This window comes from Gadus chalcogrammus, chromosome 12 (assembly GCF_026213295.1).
Source record: "Gadus chalcogrammus isolate NIFS_2021 chromosome 12, NIFS_Gcha_1.0, whole genome shotgun sequence".
NCBI classification, from domain to species: Eukaryota; Metazoa; Chordata; class Actinopteri; order Gadiformes; family Gadidae; genus Gadus; species Gadus chalcogrammus.
Window position 1 is genome coordinate 1,413,581 of NC_079423.1, and position 24,582 is coordinate 1,438,162.

General features: G+C 41.9%; 2 protein-coding genes across 5 annotated transcripts in view; both read left to right on the forward strand.

The window, feature by feature from the left end:
• The window catches only part of suco (SUN domain containing ossification factor), a 63,861-nt gene that overhangs the window by 3,370 nt on the left and 35,909 nt on the right, over window positions 1-24,582 (forward strand). The gene's annotated exons all lie outside the window — the stretch shown is intronic.
• On the forward strand, window positions 3,886-24,421 carry LOC130393271 (uncharacterized). Its single transcript, XM_056603914.1, has 2 exons — window positions 3,886-20,613; window positions 20,673-24,421. The coding sequence occupies exon 1, from the start codon at window positions 17,250-17,252 to the stop codon at window positions 18,399-18,401; it is 1,152 nt and encodes a 383-aa protein (XP_056459889.1). The 5' UTR covers window positions 3,886-17,249; the 3' UTR covers window positions 18,402-20,613; window positions 20,673-24,421.

Sequence of the window (24,582 nt, forward strand, 5' to 3'; positions counted from 1 at the left end):
AATGATGCATTATATTTTGCAAATTTTTTTTTATACAGGCTTGAGAAAACACAACTATTCCTTAATCCTTTACTCTTGAGTCTTCTTCAGTGTTCGAGGGCTTCTTCCTCATTAACGATGGGAGGACATAATGTTCAGAATTACCAGGCCCTCTGTAGGTAATGACCCTCCGCCCCCACTCCTTGTAAAAAAAGAAAGAAAAGGCTGTATGGACCCTGGCCTAATTGTAAAAGTACCCGGTGTGCCTCAGCATTGCTACAGTCAGGAATCTTTCCTGTTCTCATTGAGTTGGACAGCAGTAGTCGGCACTGACCACTTGTTGGTCAGTCTTTGCCTGGCATTATTTTTTTGTGTGCAGAAAAAAGGGAAGCAAAAAAAAAAGGGGGCGTGGTTAAGTAGTATGTATTTTGATTGTACTTGATGCATGAGAGATGGAAGGTCAGTAAACCTCATTAGTGCACTTTATTATCTGCAGCCTTTTGGTCTCACACTCCTCACCCTCTTCTTGCTGCACTCTCCTCTCTCTAGGATTTATTGTCCTGCAATTGGTTGCATGTATGCCTCCTAGATGTGTTTTTTATTTTCTATCACTATACACACAACGCTGATATTGTTGCTTGCACTCTCCTTTTTTTTTTACTGAACACCTTCATGGCGTTCAATACTTTAAATGTCCAGGGTGTGGATAAGAATGAGCTTGTGGATAAGTATAACAATGCAATGTGGTATTTCTCCTCTGGGTTTATTCTGCTTCTGCTACATTGTCAGCTCCCTGCCACATTCTGAATCTGCTCCCAGTAGAGGAGGTCTGGGCTAAGTGGGGTCCTCCTGATCAATGCCTCATTGCAACACAGCCATTCCATTGAAGTGATTGTCCGTGGGATGTGCAATAGGGTATAAAGGCACATGGAATTTTTCTGGCACTTGTAATTAATGAGCTGTCGATGTTGGAGATTCGCGCAGTAAATACCCATGCTGTGTCGATAACTCACCAACACTCACTCGCCACTAAATTTGTATGTAGTTTGCATAACGTTACATGTTATATGCTTGCATGACGTTAATCTTGTGTTGGGATTCTTTTTTTATGATTTTATTTTATAGTTAATCTATTATATAGTCAGTCAGCATCTGCACTGATTTACTACTCCTGTTCTGTTGCCTACATATGCATGAAGCTGTAATGTTCGGCTATGATGTAAATATGAACGGGACTCTTTGTTGTCTTCTGATCAAGGCAAGCATGACAGGATAGACGCAACTATAAAAGGAGCTGCAACTTTGTGTCAAATCGTTATCAGCTATATGAAGATTTATCAACTACCGGTATTTACTTATGATGACATAAGTGTAAATAGTTATCAATGTTGTTAAAGGACATGATATTGACATTTTAATGTCAATGTCTTACTCCAATTATGCTTTCAGGGAATGTTCAAAGGAGTCAAGATGTAAAGGGGGATATGCAAATCACATTGACTTGTTTTAATTACCATTCAGCGCGGCCTTGGCTTGAACAAACACTTGGTACTGATTAACACACATCCATTCGTTTTACCTCTAGCTCTTTTTAAGGTAGCAGACTAAGAATGGAATTGGCAGCCCTCCTTGCAAATGTTTATTAATGTTCTTATTGTTGTTGTTGTATCATGGCTTATTGCAACACATTGGTCGTCTTGTACCTTAATCCATGGTAACACAGACTGGACTGGCATTGTGGCTTTTGCCGTTGTTCCAGCCCACTGGTCTGGCACACTTTTGAGCAGCATGAAAGGCCCTTGTTCTATGGCCTTGCCGACCTACTTGGAAACTCGCATACATATCACACCATGACTCAAAACTATTCACTTTCCATTGCGTTTCTTCATTGTAACCATTGCTTACATTTTTAATGCAACCATATTGGCATGTATACAAAGGATTTCCTGATTTATATTGAAACTTACTGACTGACTTTGAATTCCGATGCAGGTGTCTTTAACGACCAGTTGGGTCTGGGTTGCTTCAATGATATGGCCGGTTTGCCAAGACCGCAGCCCAGGTTAATCTTTCGCATTGTCTTATGTTGAGCTGGAAACCAGCCATGATTTCCAGATTTTCTCCAATTCTCCACAAATCCACAGGTTTTGATACTGTGTTCACAAGCCACTGTGTATGCTCATTGCTCACTGACTTAGACTGGGGGATACTGTGTTTACCGGCCACTGTGTATGCTCACTGACTTAAAGACTGGGGCATGCAGTTAGAACTATGAGCGATTTGGCTGTGTTTTAGGCAGTGTAATAATTCTTGAGTTTTGACCGCAGAGTCATATTTCAATAAGTTGCGAGGGTAAGTGTTTGAGGAGGAACTTTAACTGAATGGAACGTATCTCAGTGATCAATTACGGATTCAAACCAGTTGTATGGATGTATGTAGAAGCCTCCAATAGTGCCAGAAAAATGCAGCTGTGTCTGTCTACATCTAGACATCGATGTCAACAATTAATCTTGTGTCAATTCAAACTGCCTGATGGCAGAGGACATAGGAGATCAAACCAGCAATCTTTCAGGCGAGAGTTGAACACCCGAGCCATTACACTGTAAAAAACAGACATTCTCTCTGTATTAGATTCAAATGGCCATTATTCGTCCATCATATTCCATTAAAAAAAAGGGAGAGAATTGTCAACCTTTACTTCTAAGTGTATCGGTCTAGTTTCCTGAGAAAGTAAATCATTTGCAGGATCCGAACTCTCAGTGCAGGTGGATCAATAGTCTTTTGGCCAAAGGTGAGAATTGGATTCTAGCCAGTAGCCTCGTGTCTTGAATCGGAGGCCAAAAAGCATTGTTTACTGTGAAGCTATATGGTATTAAAAGGATAGTGATTGTTGTCTTGAAAAAGCAGGCTTTTTTTGCCTACACCAAAGGTATAGGTTATTTTGCCCATACTGTTATTATATTTAAAACATAAATGTGTATTCTTTTGGCACAGGCATAACTAGCGAATGATATACATTACAAAATATATATATTAGGGCCCGACCGATTTATCGGCCTGCCGATTTAATCGGCCGATTATAGCCTTTTTGAAAATAATCGGCATCGGCCAAAAAGACGCCGATTACAACCGATTTTTTTTTATTTTTATAAATGTTATTGCGCTTATTATACTGCAGATTGCGCTCCTACTCGCCTTGCTAACTAACAACTTTAGCTGGAGTAAAAAAGAGGAGATTGAATTTTACCGTACAACATGAAAGCACGCTCGCCCAGGCAGCTGCGCGCTCACCTCACCAATGTACACAAGACGCGTTGTTTGAGCATGTTGTGCCTGTTTTTGTTTAGGTCCCAGGCCATGTTAATTTGTTATACTGTAGACTCTAACGGTGAGACCATACTGCTCAGCACGCACGTGTTAGTCACTGCTCACGAGCGCAGCACATTGGGATTTAGTTATTTATTTTACATTTTACATTACACTCATTTTTGACTGTAAATGTATTCTAAAACACTCAAAGGTTCTGCACTCAATTCACATATTCGTCAAAAGTGTTTAAAGTATATTTAAGGTATCAAAAACTACGTTTTATATGCTTTTTTTTTTTTTAATCGGCCGATTTAAATCGTAATTTTTCTCTGAAAATAATCGGCATCGGCACTCAAAAATCAATATCGGTCGGGCCCTAATATACATTGATGTATATCTTGAATTCTTATCTCTTCTCTGAGAGGAACACAATGTTCTTTTTCCTCTATGGACGACTCTCCTTCCCTACCACCCTATTTTCAACCCTCATCCCTCTCCCGCTGCTTATTGTCCTCTCATTGTCTTAATCTTAATTTAGGTCGCTTTCTGCCTATGCTTTTATTTTTATTCTTTGGGGGGGGGGGGGGGGGGCTACCGTCAAGGCTGACTCGGGAACATTATGTACTATAGCCAGTGAGGAGGAGTGGCTTTGAGGGAGCTTTCAGGCAGTGTTGTAGCCAATCTACAAAGCCTGCTGAAAGCCCGCCCACATACATTGGACATATAGAATGTCAACACGGACGTTAAGCCCTCTGTAGGGTTTGTTTAGTCAACCAAAATGTGTTGCAATGTTTCTCCCTGGGTAGCTCTGTCCTTTACAAACAAGCGTGTATAGTGAGGGTAAAATATTTATGCTCCATTTTTAGAAGATGTTGGCCACAACAGCAGCCCCAATTATGGGGCTTCAGGATCTTTAATGACGCTGTGTTGTTGTACAAAACCAGTCTTTGTCTCGTAGCACTCCAGACATTGAGTATCTGTGTTCCATGAGTTCCTGTTCTGCTGCTCGGCCTGATGCATGTCCACTGAATTCATGTCTGTGGTGAATCCACACGCACGCAGACACGCTTTAATGCGCCGAGCAAGTGGCTTTACCCATCACACGTTGTTATACCGCATGACTGCGTCCTTAGTTGTCCTACTCACTCGCTCTCTCGCTCTCTCTCTGGGATGGTGTTCCGATCCTCATTCCCGGCACTCCCCAAGGCTCTTTGATACCCTACTGACTCTGACTGCTGCTATTCTTCCCACTGTTCAGCTTCACTCAGCCCCAGACCCGGCGGGGGGCTGGGGCTATCTGTCCAGCTTTTTCTAGGTGTGTGCTGACTGGCTTTGACATGAATGCGTTAACCAAGGACAGTAGACCTCATGAGGACTGTATTTATCCAGACATTGTATTTTTTTGTATTTACTATTTTTTCCTATAATGCCTGCATTAATTGATTGCCGTCGTGATCGAACAACCCTTCATCAAACCTCATACAATTGTATATTATGTCATATTATCTTCCCTTTGTGTCTAAATGATGATGCAAATTAAAATGTAGCTTCCCTTTTTGAAAGAAAGATCACTGCGTCGGACCAGAAAGCGATAACCGATCGCTTCCATTACTTCGCCAATTGACTTCAATTAATTTTTTTCCCCTTCCCCGATCAGGTTTCACCAGCTTCTGTCGATTCCTTGGGGGACAAATACATCTCCATGAATAAGTGGATGATTTGCTCTTTAACAAGGATGTCTTAACGTCAACTGGAGCGTATCCTGCTGGGGTTTAATGAGTCAGCCCCTCGGGTGACGTGGTGTGTTTTGATTCTGGGTCTAGCTCCAAGGCAGAGGCAGGCCTGTTTATTCATGCAGTGCTACAGACAAACCGGCTCTAATGTAAACCGAATGCAGTGAGATGGAGTCGTGTGTCACACCGCTATTGTGAGACTCGAATCCTGACGAGAGGACCACCAATTTCACCCATGGTTCATCATGGAATTGGAAGTGTAAATTATGTTTCATGTGCCTCACCCCATATAGGAAAGCCACAAAGTGATATGTGCATTATCGCTTCCTGTTGCTCATACCTGGGCCTCTTTGTTAGCTTGATTTAGGTGTGTTTGAGATAAGAGTCTTCCACATATTTGTTTTTCTGTTTTCCTTGTCGATGTGGAGCCATTGCATCACCTGATGTCATCAGGCAGGCGACGGCTATTCTGATAAGCACCTGGAGCTGGATTGATTTGGGTCAGTAGAGCTTCTCAGATAATCAGTAGTGGTTGTCTCTATTGGCATTTATTCATTCTTCAGTATGGTCTTCTCATCTTAACAAGGGCTAATCTGCTTTTTGTATGACACAAATCTCCAAATGTTGAAAGCAATGTTGTGGTTGTATGCGGTAGATCTGTTTATGGTATAGTTTCTTCCTTTCGGAGTGTGTTTTTATGTGCGTGAGTCCGAGGGAGCTCTTCAGCTGAGCCAATGTGTGCTCCAGCAGCTGAGTAGATGTGTCAGCATAGGGGAGGATTACAGAGGCTAAGCAGGCTTTGGGACAAACTGCTTCTGCTCAAACCTCATTCTATTTCCTTGTTGTGGCACTATGCTAGAGATTGGAGCAGGCTCTATGATTGGATCCTCCCCGGCTCTTCGGTGCCGCTGCCGCTTCCTCCAAGCAGTTAAATCTTTTTTGTCAGTCTGGCTGAAGCCCATCCCCTACTTTTTACAAGCAGGTCCTACCATCTCTCCCCGCCCTTTACCCCGCCCCCCTACGTCCCCACCTCCGCCCACGTGGCAGCTGGAACTTCTTGCGATTGCATTCTCTCTCGGCCTCTCTGTTTCAGTATTTCACTCTGGCTCTCTGTTCTCAGTCAGCTGTTCTGGAGGAGGAGGAAGCACTTCAGTCCACATTTCTTCTCGCTTCTGCTTCATGAGCTATGATTTATAGTTGGTGAAGTGTTTTTAGCAACTGCTGCAATGCTATGGCCTTCTGAATGGTTTATTGCCCGATTTGATGTACAAGTATATTTTCTTATAATTTCTCATAGCTTTTTACGTTCTCCACGTCCCCGCCCTGAAGAACCCATATACAAACAGTCCTAGTGTTTTACAGAGTGCTTCACAGAATCAGCTACACTATTCCTTTCCACTGAGGGATTGGAACCACAGTGTAAAACACAGTGGTATCTTCAGGTGTCAGCCATTGCTGACACCTAAACAATGAAACAGTCATATTCTTTGTTAGTCTGTCTGCTCTCATGCATCCCTTTCTGAGTGTGTTTGTCACCCTTTTATCATTTCTAGCAGTGGCTAATGGGCTTAGCGGTGAGCTGATGCATTCAGAGATACGATGGTAAACTGGTTTGAACGTGGTCAAGGCTTGCTTGCTGTGCAGTTGACAATTTTAGCCACTGCCAGTACGTCATCTTATCTCTGAACCTTGGCGAAAGATACTTGACCGTTGCAATGGTGACATCGCATTTATCAGCATACACCGTGACCTGGGCATGTGTGAGATACAAAGATGCAGGGTTATTTACTGCTTCTAAGGTAGGTTAGTCCCTTGAAGTAAATGGCAAGCGCGAGGGATGTAGGGCAGTCACATAGTTTGCCAGAAACTTTTCAGACAGACAGTCTCACACCCTGTGTGTGTGTGTGTTTGTCTGTGTGTGAGGCAAATCTCCATTGTAACTGGGACTGGCGGAAGCTTTGTGTTACTGGGCAAACATCCTGCCAGTGACCAGACAGCTGGGTGGTAGGATAACGTGTATAAAAAACCTGCAGGTGGATTAAGCTTCCTCGTCCGGTCGATTAAGTTGGGCCATCAGTTTGTATCGTGGGGTCCCGTGGATGCAGTACACTCATTTTGCTGCAGTACGGCAGGCTCCCAAGCCTGCAGGATATTCGATGCGATTTGACTGCATCCAGCAAACGGGGACTAAACTGTTTTTAGTTTGGTATGAGACAACGGCAAAGGGCTTTATAATTTGATGGTTATATAATTATCTGGACTGCTGATAATTATGCTTTCTTTTTTTACTGCCCAAAGGGAGAATAATTTGGAATTGTTCTTGCAGTTGCTTTATTGAAGAATAAATTATTCTAAGTTTGCCGCTCCGTCATACTGGGATGGATTTTAGAAGATGAATTACCCTTACCCTTTGGTTTTGTCACAAATATATTTGTATAATGTTGTTTGGTCTTTTTCTAAATTATTTCTCATCTAGGCCGGTACAAGGACGCATGAAGCCAGATGTATTGCATGAGCAAACATCCTTCTTGCTCCTCCTACTTCTGTAAATAATATGAGAGTGAACCAACTCATCATTGAAACACTTAAGTGTTTCACTGCATTTTAATCAGCCAACCTAGCTGTTAGTTATACCCAGTCGCCATCGCAGTTTGCTCCTAAACTCAACGAGTGCAATACAGCCTTCTGTCTGTATTTTAATCAATCAAAGGGTTGGATTGGGAAATATGCAGTCCACCTTTTGAGACCTTAGTTGATAAGATTAAATAGATCTTGGAATGCATTATTACCAGCACGCTCAGTAATGCAAATACCCTATGTAATATTTTAGGATGGCAAAATAATATTGCCTGAAAAGGGAAGGGAGAGGGAAGAGAAAGGGAGCTACTGCTAAAGTAGAACAGGATGGATGACTGACGAGGGAAGGAGTAGAGCAGATATCTGTAGCTCTGCAGAGTCATGAGTCTTGCCTGAGGTTCTTCCTGAGCTCGGAGAGCATCAATTCTTGGAGCTACCGTTTCGGACAACACTTTCTCTCGCTCATATTTCTGACCACACTTTGCCTAAGCCTCCTGAGTTTGGCCTCTTAAGCAGCCTCCAATGTATTTCTACTCAAGGGTGGTTCCGCCCCCAACCCTCAGTGTTGCATAAGAACCAGAAGTAGGTCAAACCCCGCCTCTCAAAGCGGACGTAGCACATGCACACTCGCACCATGGCCGTTTCTTTCCCCTTCCTCGTCTTTTCAAAACTTTTTCTCTTTCACCATTGAGACGATGATGGTGGGGGGGAAGGGAACACTGAACTTGCTTTGTCTATTCCACTGAAGAAGTTGAAAAGGAATGTTTTGTTTGGACATTCATTGATTAAATTGTTTATTTATCATCCAATGCACGATTCGCAAAAGGCTGCAGTATAACTGCCTGTATGTGCAATTAAGGTATAACTCCTGATAATTGCTATATCTCAAACCAATATTGATGAAATTGTAAATAATGTGTGATTAGTGAGAATTGTCTTTATTGTATGGCTCGAATGAGTAAAATAAGCGCATGTTTAACGAGTTTGTGCAGGTACATGATGGTCAAGTAATTAATTTTGCCACTTGTTTTCGTAAAAATACTTTACATCCATTGGCTTTAATTAAATACATTTTATTTGCAATGGCTTAACATTGTCTTAATTCTATGCAGGCTGTTTTCGATTGATGGCCAAAAGAAAAGGCATTTTGTCGCTGCTTATAGCAAATTAAAGACGTCATTACAGTAAGCTTTCTGTTCTACCTCCATGGACTGTTATAGAATCAAGTGGGGAGCTACATAATCTTGATATACCACCCTGCAGAAATGAGTACCTTCCTACATTTTATTCAGCATCCTACCTCTATTTTATTTAAAGGAATACATAGGGACGAAACATTTATGGGCAGAACTATGTGATTTTCTGTAAATTAATCATGATTTATTTATTCATATCTATGCCACACGCTACTTGCCCTTGGTAGAGGGTACATAATAGGGATGGGTCAGAATATTTGATTATTCGTTCCTGAGGGTCAAAATCGAACTTTTGGACCATGAACATATTTTCCCATTCAAATATAAAGTTTTTCACAAGCCATTACTTTGTTTACCTGGTAACGCCTGAGGGTTTGTCTTATACCTGGTACAATCATTACCTTCCCGTAAGGTTCTTATGCAACGGAAACGTTGTTCACTCCTCAAGTAAATAGTACGGACCTTAGTTACAACTTGGCAACGGGAGGTATTCTAGTCCCTAACATTATGCATTGTACATATTTATAATTCTAAATTCGTCCAAAGCCTTTATACAACAGATGCTCTAGGTCTATAGCATATAACCGCGTTGTCTGTTTACAGTTGAATTCATTTTTCACAATTTACCAGCTCTCGTTTTGAAGACCGAATCACCGTGACATTCGTTTCAATGGGATTCGCGACAGTCTATACTTTCAACATAAAGTGTACATATTTATAATTTGAAATTCTACCCAGCCGTTAAACCACAGATACTATAGGGCAGAGGTCACTGAATGGCGGACTCCGATCCGGACCGAGTGAAGGATCTTTCTGGGCCGCGACACATTTAAAAAAAAAAAAATAGAAATTAATAATAATATTGAAGGAGCGTTTTTTTCAACCGGCGCGGCTTTGTCGCAGCTTGTCCAGCTTCACGCTACTCGGCCAATCAAAGCGATTGTTTAGAGTGTGTGGAAAGAGAGGTGGGTAATTGTGGAAATGGCTAGCTAGAGAGAATCTTTAATGGTCCATGGAGAGAAAGAGAGAGGATCAGAGAGAGGATCGAAAGCAAGAGCTAGCAAGAGAAGAGATAACAGCATGTCGTGCTCAAAGATAAGAAAAGTAGACTCCGAAAATCGAGCTTTCAAGGATGAGTGGACAGAGCAATACGTCTTCATTCTTCCTGCTGCGAGTAGTAAACCAGTCTGCCACATATGTTCCGAGACCGTGGCGATCATAAAAAGTGGCAATGTGAAGCGCCACTACGAAACCAAGCACAAGTACATTGAGCAAACATACCCACTGAAGTCAGAGGTGAGGGCACGGAAAATAAACAAACTCAGATCCCAGTATGATCGGTCCACCAGAATACTCTCACATTCATTAACGGCCCAGCAACGTGCAAACGAATGTTCACTAAAAGTAACATGGATTTTGGGTCCACACAAGCCATTAACTGACGGGGTCGTTGTTAAGGAGTACATGAATGCTGTTGCTGAAACATAACATGAGGGTAAACAAAAATATGAGTTGTGTGAAAAAATCAAACAAGTCCCAATGTCTGCTCAAACATAAAATGAGACAGACAATATTAACAGAGGATGTACTGCCGCAGCTTGATGCAGCTATTCAGAGTGCACCATATCCTTAGCTGTTGATGAATCTACACAGATATCACTGATAAAGCCCAGCTTCTGATGTATGTTCGATTTTTCCACAAAAAGAAAGAATTCTGTGAGGACCGGTTCTTCAAGTGTAACATCAGTTGACTTGAGACACATACAAGAGGAGAGGACATATACAAGGCCATAAAGGAGATGTTGAGAAAGGGGGATAGATTTGAAACAAGTGGTCTCAATCACCACAGATGGAGCACCTGCCATGGTAGGAAGAGAGAGAGGAGCTGTGGCACGGATGAAAGAGGACAACCCTGATCTCATAGCTTACCACTGCATCATCCATCAATCTGTTCTGTGCGCTTATCTGTCAGAAGAGTATATGAAGTGATGAATACAATGATGAAACTCAACAACTGCCTCAGAGCATCCTCATCCCATCAACATCGCCTTCTGAGAGAATTCCTGAAAGAAGTTGATGCAAATGCCGACGACTTACTACTGCACAACAACGTAAGATGGCTCAGCAAAGGCAGGGTGTTGGAACGCTTTTGTCCATTCGTAAAGAAATGGCCACTAATTAGTACAGCTCAAGAGTCAAGTGTTTCGTAAATTAAGCGCATCAGCTGCATTTCCCCCATATAGCCACATGGGAGCACGATCAAACACATAAGCTGCCTTACCCCCACATAGCCACATGGGAGCAGGATCAAACACATAAGCTGCATTACCCCCACATAGCCACAAGGAAGCAGGATCGAACACATAAGCTGCAATTACTATACATTGCCACAAGGGGAGCAGGACCAAACATACAAGGGGTAATAACTACTCCAGTCACAGATGGCAGCACCTTTAGACAGATGAGGAAGCCTGAGCCAATGCGTCACATAGGTCACGCCTACTTGATACAAACGCAGAGCGGGAGCCAGAAGAGGGCAGAAACATGGCAGCCCCGTTGGCAGCCCCGTTGCTAATAGGTCAGCGGTATGTCGCTCCATGCGCGTGTTAAATACAATTCACTCCTTCTGCTTCATATTTACCATGCCGAAATACTTTAACAGAAGGAACCACAGTTTTTACTTTTTCTGCAAGATGAGAGCAAAATCGATATTGCAGGGGTTGACACTAACCAGTACCATTATGTGATCACATAATTCAACGAATAATCAGCCAAAGTCTGCATATTCATGCGGGGCCGCATTCTTTCAAGTATGCCTCACTTTCACCGCCTAAATTGCTGATTTCCGTGAAAAATATGTGGGGCTGCATGATTTCATAATCACATATATCTTAGCAGAAAGTTGAAAAATGTTGTGTTTACTTCACACAAGAGCAGCCATTTCCCCCTGTTGCCATGGGAACGTTATGAAGCGACGTAATTACGTGACGTGAAAAGCTGCATTTTCGTCATCGAAAAGCTGCATTTTTCGCAAGTTCCTGCATTTTCATCACATAAAATTGCATAAATATGCAGTATATTTCATCTCATTTTTTAAGAAAACGTGCCGCATAATCAAGGGTTTTTCTGGAGGGACTGTTTATTACGCACGTAGAATAACTACATCTACCCCTGAATCATAGCGCAAGTTAGAAATTTGAATGGTTCGGACCTTCGCTGGGCGGAAATTTGAGTCACTGGACCTCTTTGAATTCTAATTTGGTACCCTTGCTATAGCGTTTACAATGTAACCGCCATTTCTGATTAGATTATAATGCATTTTTCACAACAGACAATTTGACTTTTTTGCGTTTAAGATATTAAGTGATTTCTTTCCAATGATCCATAGATACCTTTGTGAATGTCGGCACACATCGAATAATCAATTATTTGTTCATACCACCCACTGATTATTCGACCATGAAGAATTTGAGTTTTTCACATCCCTAGTACATAAGCATCTGTTGTTAAATGACAAATCAAATCAACAAGAGGTGTTGGTAGGTCCGTAATATGCCATTTTTCTTTTTACAAATTAGTTGACCTTTACTGCTTTTAACTGATACTGAAACTATCGCAGACGGTTTCAAGTTTCTTAAAATCCGACGTAGGCTAGTTTTGATGATGTCACACAACCACTGTTTGGCCAAGGACAAGTCTCTTCCGGAAGAATGTAAAATGCAGAGGATGTCATCTGCTGTTAAAGTCACCTTGGCTTCCAGTTGACTGCAGATGCGTCAGATGAATACATTCCTCTTCTTGCGGTGAAAATGCATCCATTCTACATTACTAAATGTGTAATGTATTTTCGTGATTACTCACTTCCTTGGTGTCGTGTGGTCTGCATCTTGTGACATTCAATTGATTTATTTAAAAAAAGCAACGGCTTCAAGATTCAGTTCAGCATTTACATGTGCGCATTGCAATATGTGAAAGGTGCAGGTGAGTTTGTTTAAGTCTTTAAAAAAAAAACGTATCAGACTTGGTGGTTCTGAAAGGTCATCCTCAATGAACTTTCCTAGCTTGGTCTTGAACAACCAGAAGCTTCAACTGCCATTCTTTGCAGATAAGCTACGTTAATCAACATAGGTCCTGGCTCCAAGTATAGCTCAGGATCATATCACCAGCCCCCCCCCCCACCCACAGACCCATATAATCTGTATGCTTCTCTGGTTTCTGTAGGTGTCTTGTCATTTTGACTAACCCTCATGTGGACATGTGGGTGAGTAACATGCCAACCAAACCAAAACGTGTTTTAACGACCAGTGTGGATGTGACCAGTGTAAACCCAGTTCATTGGAAAATGCAATAGAAAAATGTGACACGTTAAACCAGTTTTTCCACAAAAAATAAATATTGTAATATGTTTAGGCTTTATCGAGTATACTATTTATATCTCAATATTTTGAAATCTCCTGTAAATGCTTGATTTGACTTTTTGAGTGTACAATCAAACCAGTATGATGATTATAATAGTTCCTCCCAACATATGGTGGCAATGCAACATTCTTGTTTATATTGTGGAACCGTTTTAAAATGCAGAAAACTTACAACCAAGTTAAATTCAACGAAATTGTTAAATGAAGCTAGGCCTGCTGCCTACATACTGTAGTCACTTGCAAAAAGTGCACTTTTTGCGAATGATGTTTGTGCACAAGGTCAATTTAAAAACTGTAAAATTAAATGGCAAAGAGTGTGTACCATAAAAGGCACACTGTTTTAGCTGTAATTCGAATACTTGAGTTTTGGGCTGAGGTTTGTACGAAGGGTTAGCGTTTCACGACCCACAGCAATCTTGTGATGCCTTTTTAGTACAGTAGTTTTGGACCGCAAGATTAATCGTATCAAAGTCGGGAGACGATTTCAGTTTTGAGAAATCGCAGTTCGTTTGACCAATCAATGTACTGATCATCAGGGATGGGCATTCGATTTAGTTTTCTTGGTCGATCGTCGGGAGAATTAATCAATTAGTCGATTAATCGTTATTATTTTAAAAATTATATTCAAAATTAAATGAAAATACAAATGCAGCGTGTTTTCCTCATTGGGATCTTTATTATTAGATCAACAACTCAGTTAAACCAGATCCTTTGAATACTTATGCGCTACTCTGCTCTAAACAACGGAGCATGCAGCTCGATGCCGGTGCTCATAAACATAACTAAAAATAAACACAACCCTAGTTTCTTCCCAAAATAATAACAATAATAATATCAAAAAAACAATCATGTTATAACTTAACCAACCAGTCTACGGATTTTTGTTCAGAAAGATGAGCATGTTGACATGCTCTGGGGTCAGACGCGACCGCAGCCTGGTGACAGTCAGTCCAGCCGCCGAAAACACCCGCTCTGACGCCTCGTGCCCACTACCTCCGTCCGTTGACTGATCCCCATTGACTTTGAATGGGGACAGACGCCCAATGCATTGTGGATCCGTTCGTTCCGTTGGAGCCTTCGGCTCCGTCAAAAAGTTGAAAAATTTTAAACTTTTTCGGCAGCGACGGATCCGTCATCCAATCAGATCGCGTATGCAAATTTAAGCACTGTGACGTGACTCGGGCTCTGACGATACTGGAAAGCGGGAAAGCGGGTCATCTTGCAATGACAACGCAACAAGCAGGAAGAAGCGGGAAGAACCCGGCTTTGTTGTTGTTAGCGGGAAGCGATTTGATTGACTGACGGATGCCTCTGCAAAGACTACTCCCCCATCCGTCAGCCACGCCTTCCCACGTCCTTTGACTGACGGTGCAGTGGGCATGAGGCGTGAGGGGACCGACGTTGCCGTGATGCACAAATACCTCCGTGCTAACTTGGCAAGGCGGGGGAACAACTTTCCACAATTAGGGGTGTGACCGGGTACACCTGTACACTAGAGATGCGCGGTTGGCGGTTGCAACCGCGGACTCCGCGGTTAAACCGCGGATCGGACGGGTGACGTGACAAAAAATAATATTTTAATTAAATTCGGGCGGTTGGCGGTTTAACCAACGAAATTCAAAAATATATACACATTGTTAAATGTCGTTACCTACTTCCAAGCACATTTTGAAATAATCCAATTCTCATCAGGCAGTAAATTGGCCTCTCTGTCTCTATCACACACACACACACACTAACGGAAGCAAAAGTTAAAATTAAGTATAAATTAAGTGACGATCCGTCCCATGTCGCATCTCCACAAACCTGCAAGTTATGAGACAGCTGTCAGTATTGGAAGAAGCTTTAACGTCTCGTAGATGAAACTGCCTGGGTTATTTTGTTTCGTATGTTATATTTTAAAACAGCCAGTCATTGTAGCCTACCACTCGTGGAATATGGAATTTCAAAGAGATGATGGAGTGATTTGACTCAGAAGTGACATCAGGCATTGGCAGCGTGAGATGTGCAGAACAAGTTAAACTTCTAGCTCAGTAACATCAACACCTAAGAAAGAAGGTAAGAAAAATAGTCGGAAAACTTTGATTTGCAAGGCAAGCAGGCAAGTGTTGGGCTTGTTACAGTAGCCTATATAGCCTTCAATGCGGTGAAATTTCGGAATTAATAGGCTCGAGTCGGTGTTTCCTTAAGGCGAGACACAGCAGGTGAAATATCGATTTTTTTTCATGCCCTGGTCAAATTTGAGATTTTGAGCTAATTTGCCTCTTTAACTTGTTATCTTTCATACTACCGTAAAGAAAACGTCAAAATTACACATTTATATGTCTGTTTCACTGCATTTAGTTCAGCCGCGGCATCCATTTCGTCCTAAAGAACTAAAGTCGATTCATTGGCTGACGGCGCTTTTCTGCTAACGTGATTCGCTCAGTGCCTCACGTGTTGTCTTTTTGACATTTCCGTGTTAGCTTGCCGCGGGAATTTTAGAAATGCCTCGTCTTACTAAATTGTCCGCTAAAAGAAAGACACAAATGGGTCTAGCAAGATCCACGAGAATATATCAGCCGGCCGAATTGCCTCATAACCCTCCAGTGAACAGCGCGTCCGGTCGTAAGTTGTTTACTAACCGTGAGGTGAGCGCCACTGACTGCGCGACACAGCAGTGGTTGATTGTCCATGTCTCTCGTATAAATGATCTTCTGTGTCCTAACTGTGCCGAATCGGATCTGTCAATAAACATTGATCAAAAAAACCAGGGCTTTTGCAGTAGCCTGATTCTGGAGTGCAACTGTTGTTGCACGCCGAGACGTCGCCTTTGACGTAAATGTGCGAATGGTGCTGTTGGCACACGAGTTGGGCTTGGGTTATGCTGCGCTGAAAAAGATCAGCAAGGTTTTGGGGATCCCTTCCCTTCATTTGAAAACGTACCAGCGACATGACAAAAGAGTTACAGGTAGGCTATGGAAAGATGAGGAATGATTACAGACTTGGATGATAATAATGTAGGTCTAGTAATAATAAATATATGTAGGCTACTGTATTAGGTAAATGTACACATTATTATGGTAGATAGGCAGGGTTTCCCCCAGCACTGTCTTGTTAAGGCGGCCGCCTTAACAAGACTAGGGCCCCGCCTTGACTACCAATGTATTAAAAAAAAAAAAAGTTGAAAAAAAAAAAAAAAAAAAAGAAAAGCGAGATTTTTCTGCCATGAATAGGGTAAGCCCATCATCTTCTCACTATCTTAGTTCAAAATTTAAAATATTAAATATACAACATTGACTTCATTCACTCTATGTGTAGATAAAGACAGACCTGCGAAACAGGCTGCAGGGCAAGAGTCTTACAGCCTGCATGAAGATCAGCATCAATGGCCCACCACTGTCTAAGTTCAATTACAGCAGGGCGCTAGAACTGTTCTTTGCACAGCCACGCAGAATTGCATGCACTGATGCCTCTTGTCAGCTGTGCCGCAAATAAGATCCAAAAAAGGAACTGTAAATAGTTGAATTTGCATACGAAAGTTAAGTGTATTGTCCATTATTTGTATTTAATTTGCACTTTTCTTTAATTTTATTTTGTAGTGTCTGCATGTTTGCACAACATTTGTACCTACTGTTGTTTATTTATATGGAAATAAACAGTCGTTTATTTCATTCATGCGTACTGGCATCTTTGAGCAAAATACCCCCAAAATTTTTCGGCGCGGCGCTTTGCGCCGCACCAACAACACCACCGACTGCTTACCACCTTGACTGAGACATTTACTGGGGGAAACACTGATAGGTATTAACTCTATACACATCCAACATAATTATGTTACACCACTAGTAGTAAACATAATACACCATACAACAGATAATATTATATTAGGCTAATAATACATTATGTTATTCTTTTGATTATGTTATAAAAAAAAGGACATAATAAAATGAGCAGATGTTGACACAGTGTGTATTTTAATTTTAGTGGCAGAAATTGAGAGGGGACTAGGGTCCTTGCACAAGGCCAGGGAGAGCATCAGGCAGGCGTATGCAGATATGGATCCGGAGGTGGCTGAGTCACTGAGGCAGGATACGGATGCTGTCATAGACATTGGGGTCTCATTCGATGGGACCTGGCAGAAGCGAGGCTTCACCTCACACTACGGTGTGGGTGTCTGCATTGACATCCTGACAGGTCTCGTTATAGATTACGAGATCCTGTCATCTTACTGCCATGCATGCGCCTGTAAGAACAGTGTGTTGAAAGCAGGAGAAATCAGTGAGGAGGAGTTTGACAGCTGGAAAGAAGGCCACAAGGCTGACTGCGCTAAAAACTTTGCTGGCTCCAGCAAGGCCATGGAGCAGGAGGCTGCCAAAAGGATGTGGGGTAGGTCAGTGAGCCGTCATCAGCTCAGGTACACGGAGATGCTGTCGGATGGAGATAGCTCAGCATTCCGGCAGGTAGTAGAGCTGAAGCCCTACCCGGGTCAGGAGGTCACCAAACTCGAGTGCATTAACCACGCTCACAAAAGAATGGGCACTGCACTCAGAAAGATAAGTGTAGGCAAAAAATTGGGTGGCAAGGGATCAGGCAAACTCACGGCAAAGAAGTGCAAATCTCTACAAAATTTTTACAGGGGGGCCATTCTAAATAATCAGGGAAACATTGAGGGCATGAAGTCGGAGATATGGGCGGGCCTGCTCCATTGCATGTCTACTGACGAAGTGCCATTGCACAACAGATGCAACCCCCAGTGGTGCTTCTTTAGGAGGGCGGAAGACAACGGAGAGACCCCTGACAGCCACTCGCTTCACTCAAAAAACCATTTGTCTCGGGAAGTGGGTCAGACACTTGTGCCCATTTATCATCGAACGTCAAGGGACAGTCTCCTGCAAAAAATGCAGCATGGGGGCACACAAAATAACAATGAGTGCCTCAATTCAGTTATATGGGCTCGCTGCCCAAAAACAGTGTTTGTGGGGAGAAACAGAGTGGAGGCGGCTGTAAGCATGGCCATATCATCTTTTAATGAGGGTGCGTCAGCCATCCTTAATGTGATGGCCAACCTGTGGCTGGAGAGCACAACAATCACCCTAAACACCATCAGGGAAGCTGACATGCTGAGGGTCACCAAGGCAAATGCCATCCTGTCTCCTCAAACAAAGGGAAAGAGAAAACATGAGAGCAATGAAAGAAAAGTGAAGTGAGAACAGGAAGAGGGGGCGACATATGGTGCAGGGATGGAAATGTAGGCCCAATGTTCTGTATATGCAAATCAATTAATTACCATAGCCCACTTAAACTAGATTAAAAAAATGAATTGCATGTTTTGTGTAATCATTTTGATTTAAGTTATGAACTGGTTCATGATGATACAGTATGTATAAGTTCAAATCTTACCTTATTCACCTGCACAATACCGTATAATTAACCAGCCTGTTACAGCAGTTGTTGGCTTTCTATGGCTGCCATGTTATTAAATTATTTATTTAAATGTTCTTTATATATTCAAAACTGTTATGACTAAGAGCTTGAGCCTTTATTTTGCGTTCTAGTCGATTTTTGCTGTATAAATGTATGAAAATCCCCTATATAAATCTTTAAATGCCGTTTTCTCAAAATGAGTGTTTTTCCATTTTTAGGTGCACATTTCTCAGCCTTTGTAGAACCTAGGTACACCACACTTCCCAGTTTCACACATAGCATTGTTATGAAGACATCTACACATGGATTTATTTATAAATTGTTCCTGGCCAGATTTATGGGTCATTTTACCTGGAAATCATGGCGAAAATAGGGTTTTTAAGGCCATGGATAGTATATTTTGATTTCCCAGGTCATAAAAGCAGATATCCTAAAATCCATGTGAGGATTTTTTGTCATTTGATATATAAACAAAATAAAAAAAGAATTTTGGTCCTGGCTTTATCCCAGTTTAAAATTCATGCACCGGAAATATATGCAAAAACGTGCATATTTAATGAGATTCAGCCTAATTAGCATAATTAAATATGCAAAATTCAAAGACTTGTAATACATTTTTTTCTTATAATGTATGTAATCAACTGGTAAAGTTTCATGGTGATCCCTTGTATTGAAAATTTTTACCCTATTCACCTGCCATGTCTGGCCTTAAAAGACTATCTTTCATTTTGCAAAAAAAAAACACAGTAGGCTATATTACCATATTAAAATGGTGTACCAAATTGCGTTTTATTACAATGATAAAAAAGTGTAGGCCTACTAGCCTATGGTAAGGTCAGGTTTGACGATGTGCTTGGCTATTTTAAAGTTTCTCCCTGTGCATCGATCGGAGACAGACGTCACTTCACTGATAATATTCTGGGGATAGGCTACAACATAGCCAATAGGCTTTCATACTAGGGACTTTATCCTTTAAATATCTTTGCGGCATTGGATCAGTCTCCTTTCAAGAACAGGCAAGAACTTTCTAGGCTCGCGTCAGCAGCGCATATACCTAAAAACAACAGGCGGATGGCGGGCGGGTGCGGTTTTGAAAATTGGTCAAAAAAATTGTTGCGGAAGGATGGCGGGCGGATCAAGCGTTTTGTGATGCGGTTGTGGATGAAATAATAGCCCATCCGCGCATCTCTACTGTACACGTGTAACCGGTTAGTAAATCATAACCGTAAGGAAAAATCAGTTAACGAAAACCGAAAAAATATAATAATAATTAAATCAAAAATAACACATGCTATTTATTTAGCGATTAATAAAGCTACAAATGTTCCACTTGGACAACATTAAGGAGCTAATAAATGCACGCGATAAATGTTGGGTAACTGAACACCGGGCATTAGGCTACATCATGTTACGTGTAAGTTCATGGTTCCAGTGCTGGCCTTACCGTGCGTTCACACCAAATGCAACGGGGCGGCAAGATCCCATACAAAGTGAACGTAGAGACACGTATCGGGGAATTTTTCGCGAGAGAAAACCGGCGACAAGTTCTGATTTGTCGCGCCACACTTTTGCCGTGCACAGGCGAGCGCGTTCACGAGAATTTGTTGCGCGAAAAATTTGCTTGAGTTCAAATATTTGAACTTTGACGCGAATTTCGTGTGACGCGTGATGACAGCCGTTCAACAGCGTGGCCACTGAGTCACATGTGTAACGTAACAGCCAATCAGCGTTCAACCGTCAAACTCAGTGCAGTGCAGTCCGGGGTGAACTGCAGCATGGAGGAGAAAGTGAATGTTGCTGTTTGCGACTCCCAGAGCTCTATATATAATATAATAGTATATAATATAATATTTGTATATATAATATCACGGCCAAAAGCTCTGTGCGCCTCCGGATGGCCGTAGCGCGGGGAGCTCTCGTAGGGATTGGGCTTCTCGGGGTTTGTTTACCGGCGTTGCTGTGTTTCCGTTCTTGTGTGTTCCAACGGTTTATTAGGTAATAATAATAATAGATTTCAATTTATGTAGCGCCTTTCTCACACTCAAAACGCTTAGGTAGGCCTATCTAATAAATCTCTGTCTATTCAATACTTCATTCACTGCCTCTTCCGTGGTCATTACAATATTATGAATATACTGCGTCGTGTCCTCCGACGTCTCTCCCTCTTCCACAAAAGGTAAAGAAAAAAAAAAACGGTTAACTGTGTGCACGAAAAAAAAGTGGTTGTGTAACAGTTTACATATTTTTGAAACCGTTCATCCCCCTATCCACAATCCAGGGACTCAGAAAGTTCTTTATTTCTGCTTCGATGCTAACCTCGCCTTGAGTGGTAGGCCTATAGTGTTTCCCAAGAAGTCATTTTTTAAATCATAATGGTCCCACACCAGACTTCTCCGTTGCCTCGTCCGCTTCATGATTACATCGCCGTGTTCCAATATCCATACTATCCGTACTTACTAGTCTTAAGTTTGAGTACGCAGGGCGTTCCGATTCAGATCGGGCGAAAATAAGTGTACTGAAAACGGTAAAATCACAAAGTGGGTGGCGAATGGCGATGTACACTTTTCGTACTCAACGGCAGCCATCTTAGCTACGTAGCGGAAGAGGGCGGAGCCAGGCTGAGCCAAAGTCTGCGCATTTTCCACCGCCTGCATTCATAGTCACTTTGTAGTTTTATAGCTGCTAGGCGTAAAGAGTTCACCGTTCAAAGCGGGATGTTTATTGCGGGGGAGGAGCCGCAAATGTAAATATTGGCCCTGTGTGGTAAAATGTTTAATTGCACACTGCATTAGTTTAATCGATTAAAAATGTACGCAATCGAAATTCTTAACGATCAATTAGTCGATCGTCGATTAATCATGCCTGGGATCAGTAGGGATTACTGATCATCCACCTTGATAGCAATCGGGGCTACAAGCCCTTGTTTACTTGCACCGCGGTGCCTGAATCCAGGTCGCTTTTAATAACATGAGTGTGCAGTTGTATCGCAATAGTTTCGTTTTGGATATCAACTTTTTCCGAAAGAGTGAGGGCCTGGTTTTAGTTATCGAACATGGAAAGTTACCTCTAAAAGTAACATCTCCAAAACATAAATGTATTAAAGAATGCACACCCAATTATCATAAATCTTTTTTATGCTGCTACAGATGCCCATCTTATGCCCACCTTTTTACAGCATGGTCCGCGTTTACACTAACCGAGGTAATATACTGGTTTCATTTCGCACCCCAATTTACCCTCTCAGACCCTACACATAATGGGGGTTTAATTTTTATGTAAATGCAATTAGACGGCTTTGCGGTTCCAGAGGCGCGACTTGAGTAGGGGTGTTGTTTTGTTGTCTCTACAACAGAAACAACGCAGCGATATCAACATGAGTAGTTCTAACTTGAGAGACGGTGAAATCCGCGAGATGCTGACCATCATGGGAGAGAAGGTGATGCAGTCGCATTTAACAAAGATGTTGAAAAATTGTTATCTATGAGAAAGACGTAGAGGAACTTTCCTTACTATGCTTTCGTCAGGATAAAAATTATGTGGTCAGCAAAATAATGAAAATGCTGTCATTTTTGCACATGTAAATAGGGGCCTACACTGCGATGTTAGTTTACTCATTCGTGCACGCGAGTGGCTTGAATAACAAAAAATTAACCAAGAAAGCCTTCGTCCCGGCTCTTTGACGAAGGCTGATTAAACCCCTTCGGTTTTACACGGGCAACACAGTGTAACGCAGCTTGCCCACTGCATCCGTCCGTCAACGGACGACGGAAGGCGTTTCTGACGGATGTGGTAGTGGTATTTGCCGACGGAGCCACGATCTGATTGGCTGACGGATCCGCCTGAAAAGTTAACATTTTCTCAACTTCTGAACGCAAGAGACGGAGCCGACAGAACGGACGGACCCACAATGCATTTTGGGATCGCCCCATGCAAAGTCAATAAGATCCGTAAACGGACGGATGCAGTGGGCAAGGGGTGTAATTACAGGGGGTGCTAAGCCGCGACCGTACCGGCTTGGCAGTGTAAAAATGCCTATTGACCCTCTCATCTTCGAACTGCCATTCGCTACACTATTTTGCAGTATAACATTATAATTGAATCCTCTTAATACAAAATATATTTTGGTGATAGGCCGGAATATTAGTCTTCAGTATGCTATAAATTGGGAGTTGAATCCAACTTTATTTTTCACTGGTGCGATTATTATTGGAAATAACCACAGAAGGAAACACACAAAATGTTGACAGACTGATGTTTTTGCTTTGGTTGACTTTGGTTTTCATTTTAGGAGGCATACAAACGCCTAATCTCACGCACAGAAAACAGAAAAAAGATTGTGTAACAAAGAGAAGACAAGATACTGAAGTCGATTTTGTTTTAATTTCAGTTTCAAGCTCAGTGTTCCCTTCTGTGGTCAAAGTTGATATGCCAGCCCAATAGCAGGTAACATCATATTTGTTTGTGGCGATTCCTTCTGTATCTGGTTAATTAGTGAATTATTTTTTAAAAGGGGACATATGAAAAAAACACTTTTCCTGGGATTTGGGGTGTTGTTTTGGGTCTCTGGTGATCCCACTTGCATACAAAAGGTCTGTACATGATTTTTAGAGTGAGATATGCATTTCTGAAAGTACCCAGCCTACAGTTACCAAACGAGCCGTGACATTAGATATAATATTATATAAATGCCCATATATAATAATAGCGCTCCAGGAGTCCGCAAACCGCAGCAATCCCTTCTCCTCCAGGCTGTGGTTCAGTCTGACAGCTCATTGGTCAATGGGCAGCAGCTCATTTGCATTAAAGCTACAGACACCACAAACGGCGCACTCTGAAGGGACTGAAACAGAGGGGAATAGCGGTAGGCGAGATCTTTTTTTTCCTAAAAGCTATTTCCAGCAAAAAACGTAAACATGTTTTCTAGAACTCAAATACTATGTTTACTTGTTGGGAAAACACCATATTATGTCTCCTTTAAATTAAATAAAAAATAATCGTGAGATTTGTGATCCATTTCTAATGCCTCGTTTCCAGTTGGACAGGTTGGTTACGCTAAATCAAGCTTTTGTTTCCACCGCCGACGGAACCCTAATCGTAGGGGCTGGGTTTAAGCCGGATGGCGATAGCCGCAGCAGCTACGGAAGCATTGTGCATATAATAATAATAATAATAATAATAATAATAATAATAATAATAATAATACATTTAATTTAGAGGAGGTGTCACGTTAAAATTGTACCGGCCTACGTCATCAGTTGTTGACACCTTGACAACTGATTTGATTGGGTTGTCCGTTGCCGGGCAGGTTTCAAAGAACATTCGGCTCATGTTTCCAAAGGCGAAATAACATAATACAGATAACGGATCGCTAGATAACACTTGTTTTTACTTTATATTTGTATTGTATTGAATTGTTTAATCGAATTTAGCTAGTAAACTGAGTGTTTAAAGTAGGTTTCAAAAACCTGTCTTGTCACGCTCAATGAAGGAGTGCAATGAACGAGCATGAAAGTTCGCGAATGTTCAAGAACCTTCCTACGTCATTCGACGCGATCGCCCGTTGCCAGGCAACAGACGATCGCGTCGCCCGTTGCCAGGCAACAGACGATCGCGTCGTCTGTTGCCAGGCAGGTTTGGAATTTGTCAACAACTGATGACGTAGGCCGGTACAATTTTCGCCACCGGTACAATTTTAACGTGACGGCGCCTTTCAAGGCACCCTAGGTCACCTGACAGAGCATAAAGTCATCATAAATCGTTTAAAAACAAGACATTGTGAAAAAAATAATAAATAAAACAAAAACAAGACAAAACAAACAAACAATCAAGACAGTGATCAGTTAGACGTTGTGTGCGAGTTTGAACAGGTGAGTTTTGAGTTGTGACTTGAAGGTTGTAATGGTGTCTGACTGTTTTATGTTTGTTATGTTATGTTTTATATAAAGCATATAAAGAAAATCGTGG